The following is a 10,104-nucleotide window of genomic DNA, read 5'->3' on the forward strand; positions in this document are numbered from 1 at the left end:
AATTAAAATGTATTTGATTTGCTATTTGGATAGTCTGCTAAGCTCAAAGGGTTCTTAACCTTTTTTGTGGCATGGATCCCTTTGGCAGTCTGGTGAAGCCTATGAACTCCTCAGAATAATGCTTTTAAGAAACATAAAATAAAATACATAGGATTACAAATCAAACCAAAATATAGCTATGGGAATATATTTTTTAAAGTTCATATTTCAAGTTAGGATTGCTTGGTCTGAGATATTCACTCCTTGGAGTCTGTCAGCATAAGTGACCCTGATCTGATTCACAAGATTTTCAGAAAGTAGAGCAGAGAAGCGGAAGAAATTTGGGACTCTTTGTTGGAGGGGAAAGATTGAGCCAGATAATCTTAAAAGCTTTCAGTCAAAAGGAAAATGACAAATTCTAGGGGAAATATGGAAAAATAGGCACATTAATGCATTGTCGATAGAGCTGTGAACTAGTCCAACCATTCTGGAGAACAATTTGGAATTATACCCAAAAGGCTATATAAACTGTATACCCTGTGACCCAGTAATACCATTACTAGTTCTGTATCCCAAAGAGATCAAAGGAAAAGGACCCATATGTGCAAAAATATTTATAGCAGCTCTTTTTTGTGGTGGCAGAGAACTGGAAATTGAAGGGATGCCCAGCAATTGCAGAATGGCTGAATAAGCTGTAGTATATGGTTGTGATGGAATATTATTGTGCTATAAGAAATGATGAAGAGGATAGTTTCAGAAAAACCTGGGAAGACTTTTATGAACTGATGCAAAATGAAGTGAGAATTGTACATAGTAACAGTAAAACATTGTTACAATAATCAACTGTGAAAGACTTGGCTATTCTAATCAATAAAATGACCCATCACAATTCCAAGGGTTCATGATCAAAAGTGCTATCCACCTCCAGAGAGAGAACTGATGAACTTGGATTGCAGGTTGAAGCTTATTTTTTCACTATATTTTTCTTCATTTGTTTTTCACGATATAGTTAATGTGAAAATATATTTATATGACTTCATATGTATAATGGGTATTGTATTTCTTGACTTCTCAATGGGTTGGTGAGAGGGAGAATATTTAGAACCAATTTTTTTTCCAAAAAGCTTTCTGTCCATTGGCTTTCCCTGTCACCTCCTTGTCTTCCATCCTTAGTGGGCTATTCTCAGCTGGTAAGTGGAGATAATTATTTAGATCTATTCTGATCACTTTTTTTTTCTGGATACACTTTCATGATTAGCTGGCTTGGTAAAAGTGGGTGGCTTTGTTCCTACTGCTGTACGTGCAGATCCAGGCCCTGGAAAGTTGGGACCAAGTTATGGTTGTTTTCAAAAGTGTGCTATGAAAAGAGTGGACAGCTCTAAGCCAGGTTACAAAGTAGGAATGGGGAAACATTTTCTTCCAGAAATAGAATTTCTGAAGAGATCCAGTTCTTTAGTTATTTCCAAAATGACTGGAGAAAGGAGGGTGGAAGGGAATTTCAACATGAATTTCAAAACACTGTCCGTATGAGGTGACTGGTTGCTGTTCTGAGGAGGGAGAGGAGTGACTTAGGCAGGCCATCCCCTCCAGTCCTAGATGCAGAAACTGAGAATTGACAGCCCATCAGGTGTAAGGGTGGGCTGAGGCTCAGTTGGTATGGAATTTACTAAGAGGTTTCTTCCAGAAACAGACAACTCAAGTCTTCCTTTCGCTTTAGCAAAGAAACAGTTTTTAAAAAGCACTTGGGAAGCTCCTCCTTTATCTCTGTAGCAGATGGACTCAGAGAAGGGAGTCATCAGTGCAGCCACCTTCAAGGCCATAACGGAATTCCTGAAGGTTGGAGACACCATAAAAGTGGACAAAGGCTGCCACCACCACCAGGACGTGGAAAATTTGATGTGACTGGAACCATATATCAAATTTGCCAGGAAAGAAGCGCTCAGGGATTCTGGCAGCATATAGCCCAGCTCCAGTGATATACATCACAGCCATGAGGAAGAACCAACCCATCTGGTCCACTGTTGTGGCCTTGACAAAGCCTTCTGCAATAGTGAAGTGCATGGTGGGCACAACCCCACTCAAACCAAGTCCCAGGAACACTCCTGCTCTGGTTTGCTGGTGTTTGGGTGTGGCAAAATGGTCCCACTGGGCTACAATGATGGCAGAGATGCCCAGGACACAGGCAATGGAGAGGTAGATGAGCCGTGGCTGTGGAGAGCAGTAGAACGAGTAATAGAGCCAGGGCACAAAGCTCCCCACGATCAGTAGAGCAATCCCTGAATAGTCCAATTTGGAAAATGTCCAAGAGACTTTTTCTGAATGACAATAGACAGTGTGAAAGAGCCAGGAGAGGCAGAGCACAGCACCCAGAAAAAACATCCCAAAGACCACTTTCTCCTGTAGAGGGGCCATGAAGTACATATTTGGTCTGAGCATGGTCAGGATTCCCAGAAAGAGAAACAGCACAAAACCAAGCAGATGGGTCCAAATATTACCAGTCTCAGTGTGGATACGGAAGATGCTCTTAAAACAGGCACGGAAGGAAGGCATGGGTGGTCTGTGACCATGCAGAAGGTAGTCATTGTCCTTCAGCCAGTCAGGAAGCACATCATATGGGATGACATGCCAGCGTCCTTCCCACACCTTATATACAAACTCCTCCATCTTCTCCATGGTATGGTGGGCTTGTAGGGGCAATGTCAGTACCTGCACCTCCTCTTCTTCTTCTTGGGGTACTGGACATGTCTGCTCTTCTTCAACTTTGGTGGAACTGGGAGTCATTCGTTTACCCTTCTCTATTAGTAGGGGTCCTAGCTCAGCGAGCTCCATTGTGTCTGCTTCTCGGTTACTGGCTGGTGCCCCATTGCCCTGCCCCACCACAGATCCTTTGCAGGAAGACATCTGGTTGGCACCTGACAACCAATGGCTTCAGTATGGTTGAAAGCTGAAGCTTCCCAGTCCTGGGGGGCAGAAATCCCCCTTTGATGGTAAACCGGGCCGAGCTCCGGTGGCGGCGGCAGCGGCCGAGGGCTCTGACGGGGCCACCTTCCCCGGAGCTACATCCCCGGAGCGGTCGGTGACGCCGACCTCGGCCTCGGCCCCAGCGGCGGAGAAGCCTCCACCCCCCGGGGACGCGGAGGCGCCGGCCCCGGTGATCACTTTTTTTCTACCAATTTGGAAAGTTCCTCTTGATAATTACAGCTACCTCCTGTCTATCACATTAGCTTGGAGTTCTTTAATCTTCAGCAAGGCTAGATAATGTGGAAAGTGGAGTAGGAGGCAGAATCCGAAAGTCTGGGTTCTAGTCATAGGTTCCAGAACGGGAAGGTACCTTAAACGCCATTTAGATCAATCCCACTATCTTGCAGTTGAGGAAACTGAGGTCCTCAAAAGTGGCTAAGATCATACAGATTCAGACCAGGTCCTCTCTAACTTCAAATCCACTACTTTTCTACTACCACATATTGCTTCCTCCTCTCTCTTCCATTCATTTGCTGTGTGATTTCACGAGGTTGGGAGGGCATCTCCAGTCATCCTGTTCTATATCTTCCCACTGGACCCAGTTGGCCCTGGAAGAGAAAGTGAGACTGGTGACTTTGCACAGCCCTCCCTTGATTAAATCTAATTCACTTGCATGTCCTGGCATCACCTCCCTGATGTCATGGTCCTCTTCAAGAACAAAGGACAGACAACAATGTGATTTCAGGTAAGTCACTGAATAGCCTTAGTCTTTATATCTGGAAAATGGAAATAATTCCCACCCTGCCTACTTTACAAATTTGAAGTGTGGATTGAATGAGATATTAAGTGTGAAAGGTCTTCATAAACTTCAAAATTCTATGTAAATTCTATGTAAGGGATTGGTAGTAATAATTCATTGAATGATTCCAACTCCTTTCTTGAAAGGTAGCCCAAATCAGAACATACTTAGATTTTCCAATGACAAACATTTTGGCTGGAGATGATGCTGTTACCTCACACGATCCAGCAAATATCCTGGAGATGAAAAGCATTATAGTCATGCTTTTAAGCATTATGGGAAACCTTCCCAGGGAAGATGGGCAAGGGGATAAAGATTAAGTAATTCCCTCTAGCTTCAGCAGTTCCCTCCTCCCTTCCTCTCCCTCTCCTCCCTCCTCCCCTGCCTCTCTCTGTCTCTGTCTTTCTATCTCTCTGTCTCCTTTGTCTCTGTCTCTCTCTGTCTGTCTGTGTCTGTCTCTCTGTCTCTTTTCTATCTGTCTTTCTGTTTCTCTCCCAATGTCTCTGATTCTCTTACCATCTGTCCATTTGCTTCTATCATTCCCTGATTTTTTCCTTTCAATTAATATGGCCTTGAGGGAGGTTTAATATTTAGGTAATATCAATAAAGTATATGGAGGTTTTGGAAGGAGATAGAAGGGGAAGGTTTGGATTCTTGCCTTCTAGGCTTTCAAACTTGTGAGACAATTGTGAAAAATGCACACCTTGGGACACAAAAGTAGATGTAACCAAGGCATTAGTGACTCCCTTTCAAGGGACATGTTCATCAAGTGAGACAGTTGTTTCTCAGTGGCTTCTTGATCATATAAGAAAAACTCATGCAAAGGAAAGGGAACTGGAGAAGTATCCCGGTCTGGACACTTAGTAACCATGTTGACAAAGCAAAACCTCTTTGAGCCTCAATTTCTTTACTTGTAAAATGGAGTTAACATTTGCACCACTTCATAGGGTTTTTGTAAAGAATTTCGGTACTCCAAGTAACTGTGATTTCACCAGTTTGAATGCAGTTTTGTTAGTTTTGTTGAAATCCCTCTGTGATTTTGTAGGTAGTCTCTAAGGGTTGCTATAGCTGCTAAATTATTTTTTAGAACATCCATTTTTTTTTCAAATTCTAAATTCTTTCCCTCCCTCCACCCCCGCTTCTACCCAGTGAAAAGGCAAGAAATACAATACCCATTACACATATGAAGTCATGCAAAACATATTTTCACATTAGCCATGCTTTGAAAAACAAACCAGGAAAAATATGGAAAGTGAAAAAAAATGCTTTAATCTGCACTCCAGGTTCATCAGTTCTCTCTCTGGAGGTGGATAGCATTTTCCATTATAAACCTTTGAATTGTTGTGGGTCATCATATTGATCAGAGCAGCTAAGTCTTTCACAGTTAATTATTGCAACAATATTGCTGTTACTGGGAACAATGTTTCCCTGGTTCTGCTCTCTTCACTTTTCATCAGTTCATGTAAGTCTACCTAGGTTTTTCTGAAGCCATTCCCTTCATCATTTCTCATAGCACAATAGTATTCCATCACAATCATATACCATAGCTCGTTCAGCCATTCCCCAGTTGATGGGCATTTCCTCAATTTCCAATTCTTTGCCATTACAAAAAGTACTTAATGACATTTTTGTACATATGGGTCTTCTTTCTCTTCCTTGGATCTCTTTGGAATACAGAACTAGTAATGGTATTGCTGGGTCAAAGGGTATACAATTTCAAACAATTTTCCAGAACAGTTAAACCAGTTTATAGCTCCACCAACAGTGCATTAATTTACCTATTTTTCCATACTTCCTCCAACATTTGTCATTTTCCTTTTCTGTTATCTGATAGGTGTGAGGTGGTACCTCAGAGTTGTTTTAATTTGTGTTTCTCTAATAATTCATGATTTGGAGTACCTTTTCATATGACTTGATTACCTTGATTTCTTCTTCCGAAACTGTCTATTCATATCCTTTGACCAATTATATATTCAGGAATGGTTCTTATTTTCACAAATATGACTCAGTTCCATATATATTTGAGAAATGACACCTTTATCAGAGAAACTTGCTATAAAATCCCTCCACACACATTTTCCTGCTTTCCTCCTCATTTTGGCTACATTGGCTTTGTTCGTATAATACCTTTTTAATTTTATGTGACCAGAATTATCCACTTTACCTCCCTCAATCCTCTCTATCTCTTGTTTGGTAAAAACTCTTCTTTAATTCATAGATCTAACAAGTGATTTTTTCTATGCCCTCCTAATTTGCTTTATGTCTAAATCATGTACCCATTTTTATCTGTATGGTGTGATATATTGGTCTATGCCTATTTTCTGCCAAACTGCTTTCCAGTTTTCCCAGAAGTTTTATCAAATGAGATCTTACCCCTAAAGCTTGAATCTTTGGGTTTATCAAACACTAGATACTAGAGTCATTTATTTCCATATATTATGTACCCAACCTATTACACTGATCCACTACTCTATTTTTTTTTACCTAGTACCAGATGGTTTTGGCAATTATCACCTTGTAGTATAGTTTGAAATCTGGTACTGCTAGACTACCTTCTTTCATTTTTTCCCCCAACAAATTCACCGAATTGGTGATAAATCTCTCCCAACTTGGCTAGTCTAGTTCTCAGACTAGACATATAGTCTCTCATACTGGAAGCTTTTTCACTCATTTAGACCTGCCAGAATTTGTATGCCCTTCACCATGCCATAATGAGACAGGAAAGAAGGAATTTTGTAAATGTGTTATGAAGAAACTGCTTTGGAAATCTTGACTTGCTATATGCAGATGAGCTGTCATTATCACCAATGACTTTTCCCTCAGTGAGCTGTTTCTAGATCACAAGGGGCTTGCTACAGAGCAAAGAATACTGGGAGTCAGGATACCTGGGCTCTTGGCCCAGTTCTACCATTTATTTGCTGCATGACTACGCACAAGTTACTTCAACCTTCTGGGCTTCCTTATGTTGTTGTTCAGTCATTTATCTGACTCTTCATGACCTGATTTAGTGTCTTCTTGCCAAAGTTGCTGGAGTGGTTTGCCATTTCCTTCTTCAGCTCATTTTATAGATGACGAAACTGAGGCAAACAGGGTTAAGTGACTTGCCCAGGGTCACACAACTAATAACTGTCTGAGGACAGATTTGAAATCAGGAAGACTCCAGGCCCAGCACTCTAACCACTGCACCACCTAGCTGCCCTAAGCCTCCTTATTCTTAGAAGTAAGATGAAGCAATTAGACAAATAAGGTCCCTGTCAGCTCTGACTTTTTATAGTTTTGTTATTTCTAAAGAGATTTGACAACTAAGGACAAGAGGGTAGTTTTTCTGTGTCCCAAAGTAACACTATATTCCTTTGCCTCTCCCTACATACAGTCTACCCCCAGGTCCCACCAAATACCTATGATTATACTGGAAATATCTCTAAAGAGATCTAACAATGTATCTCTTTGCCCTCCCTGTGTATAATTGTCTGCCCGGCTTCCCCACCACCGCTGCTACCACCACCAATCAAACACCTATGGAATCATACAGGACAGACAAGACACTAAAAGCATGGAATGGTGGATTAATAGATTTAAGGCTGGAAGGGAATTTAGGACTACTTAGTCTAATTCCCTTATATTAAAAAAAAGAGGAAACTGAAGGTTAGAAAAATTAAGTGACTTGCCCAAGGTCACACAAGAAGTAAGTGACAAATCCATGTATCACATTGTGAAATCTCTCAACTGCCTGGCACAGGAAATGAATTAACTTGTTAAATAAAATGCATTCATTTGTGTAAATCAGAATACAACAACAGCATCAGCCCAAGATTTCTGCATGGCGCAGGGGCTAGAGTGCTAGGCCCTGAGTCAGGAAGGCTCATCTTCCTGGGTTCAAATCTGGCCTCAGACGCTAGCTATGTGACCCTGGGTAAGTCACGTAATCCTGTTGCCTCAGTTTCCTAATCTGTAAAATGGGCTGGAGAAGGAAATGGTGAACCACCATAATATCTTTGCCCAGAAAACTCTAAATGGGGTCATGAAGAAACAGTCATGACTGAAACAACAAACAACAAGAACTTTTGCTGGAGGCCAGCCTGTCACCCAGGAACACAAAAGAGGTAAAGAGAACGTGAATGGAGGTAAAGATGTGAACATATTCAGGAAGGTTATGTATTAAAAGACCTTCCTCTTTGCAAGGGTGTATTTATAGATTAAACACAAGAGGCATCTCCCTGCTGCATTAAAAACCTACCCATCAAGGCTGAGGACTCAGAGGACCAGTAAAATCAATCTCATTGCATAAAGACAACAGCAAGCAATTGGCATGACATTTTAAGTAAATGCTACAGCCATTTGTAAATGTTCATTTTCCAGAAGACCCCATCTATTATTTGACGGCTATTTTCTTAGCATCCCGTTGTGAATTCAGTCGGTTTACAGATAAGCCCCTTTGAGGAAAATGGGTATCAAGATGTAAAGTGATATAATACGGACAATTTGTTACCACTGCACCAACCCTCTCCGTCATTATGTATCTGTCTCTTGCAAGGGCTGGGAACTACTTGGCGGTTACTGCACAGTAGAGTTAATAAGGTAGTGGAACGAATGCAACTGGTGGGGGAGGATGGAAGGAAAATGGAGGGAACAATAGTTTTGCATTAGATTACTAAAAAAAAGGATGTTGGAGGACAAAACCTGAGTTGCCTAGAGCCCACCAGAGTATATTCTTCTTCCACCCTCTAATATGCCAAATTAGGAAAGAGGGTTCCATCCAGGTAGGAGCAGTGCAAAGAGTTCCTGAGGTGCTAGCAAAAGCTCTGTTGGTGGAAGAGAGGTTATTTATGTTGGGCAGTTATAGCCAAGGAGAGTAACTAGGTGGCACAGTGGAGAGAATGCCAGGATCTGAAGTCAGGGAGACTCATCTTCATGAGCTCAAATCTAATTTGGCCTCAGATACTTCCTAGCTATGTGACCCTGGACAAGTCACTCAGCCCTGTTTGCCTCAGTTTCCTCATCTGTAAAATGATCTGGAGAAGGAAATGGCAAACCATTCCAGGATCTTTGCCAAGAAAACCCCAAATAGGGTCTTGGAGAGTCAGACACCACCGAACAGCAACAAAATTAACCAAATGACTGACATTGTTCTTCAAATGCTTTTTGTTTTCCTTCCATCAAGATAGCTCTCCCCAATTCCAGAATTCTTAACCTGAGGTCCATGAGCTTTTGGAAAATGTATTTCGATAACTATATTTCTTTTTATAAATAATTATTGGTGTCTTTTTTTTACATCATCAAAAATATCCTCAGGAGTCCTCTCTCCCAGAAAGGCATCCAATGTAACAAATAATATTTTTGAAGACAAAGAAGAGAAAAAAATCAGCAAAACTGATAATATATAGCAAAATGCTAGAAATATGTGCACATTCGTGGCCCCTTCACCTTCACAAAGGAGTAGGATGGATTACTGTATTTCAATATAATTGGTTTACATTGTAATCCTATGTATTTTATTTTATGCTTTTAAAAGCATTATTCTGAGAAGGGGTCCATACACTTCCCCGGACTACCAAAGGGATCTGTTAAACTAAAAGGGTTAAGAACTCATGCCCAGTTCTCTTGAATATGGAGAAAATAGACAGACATTTGTGCATTTCATTCTCTGGGGACTTCTGTTCTCCTGCCCCTCCCCTCAGGCACAACTAGCCAATCAGCGTAGGGATATTACACCGAGCTCCTGACATCCCAGGGCCCCGGTTTCAGCTGCAGCTTCGCCGTTGCTGCCGCTCTCTCTGCTTGAGTTATTGCTGGAGAGAAACTGAGGGAACCCGAACCTCATCACTCACAGCTAACTCCGACAGCCCAGACGTTTCCAGAGGAGAAATAAATAACCTCTTTGGTGAGCCTAGAGTTTTACCAGGAAGACTCAGAGTGGGATTGATCAAGCTGAGCTGGGGATGGAGAAGGGACAGTGGGTCCCACAAGGAAGGGAGAAACTCACGGCCACAGGAGGAAGAGCTAGTGGGTCACAGAGGGAAAAGTACTAAGCTTGGAGTTAAGATTTGAGCTCAAATCCCTCTGTCACTATCTGCTTAACTCTGGATCAGAAATTTAACCTTTCTGGACCTTGGTTTCCTCATATGGAAAATGAGGAATGACCTCTATGGTCTAGGCTGGCGCTAGGTCTATCCCCAAAATAGCAGGTTCATTTTACATTTCAAGTGCTATATTTAAAAGTGTTATAGTTGTATTTAAAACAGCTGCAAAAACATGCATTGTGGGTTGGGTTTTTTTTTTGGTGCAATTATCTGTATAATGTAAACCTAATAATTTTATCATGGTTTAAAATTTTGCCCATTTGCTTTACATTATGCTGCTGAATC

At 41.5% G+C, this 10,104-nt stretch overlaps 1 protein-coding gene across 1 annotated transcript; it reads right to left on the reverse strand.

Annotated features, from left to right (window-relative positions):
• Positions 1 to 1,603: 1,603 nt before the first annotated feature.
• Positions 1,604 to 3,088, reverse strand: LOC118847594 (adiponectin receptor protein 1-like). Its single transcript, XM_036756134.1, has one exon. It carries the CDS (start codon positions 2,878 to 2,880, stop codon positions 1,759 to 1,761), a length of 1,122 nt encoding a protein of 373 aa, XP_036612029.1. The 5' UTR covers positions 2,881 to 3,088; the 3' UTR covers positions 1,604 to 1,758.
• Between the last annotated feature and the right edge of the window lie 7,016 nt (positions 3,089 to 10,104).

This window comes from Trichosurus vulpecula, chromosome 4 (assembly GCF_011100635.1).
Source record: "Trichosurus vulpecula isolate mTriVul1 chromosome 4, mTriVul1.pri, whole genome shotgun sequence".
NCBI lineage: Eukaryota > Metazoa > Chordata > Mammalia > Diprotodontia > Phalangeridae > Trichosurus > Trichosurus vulpecula.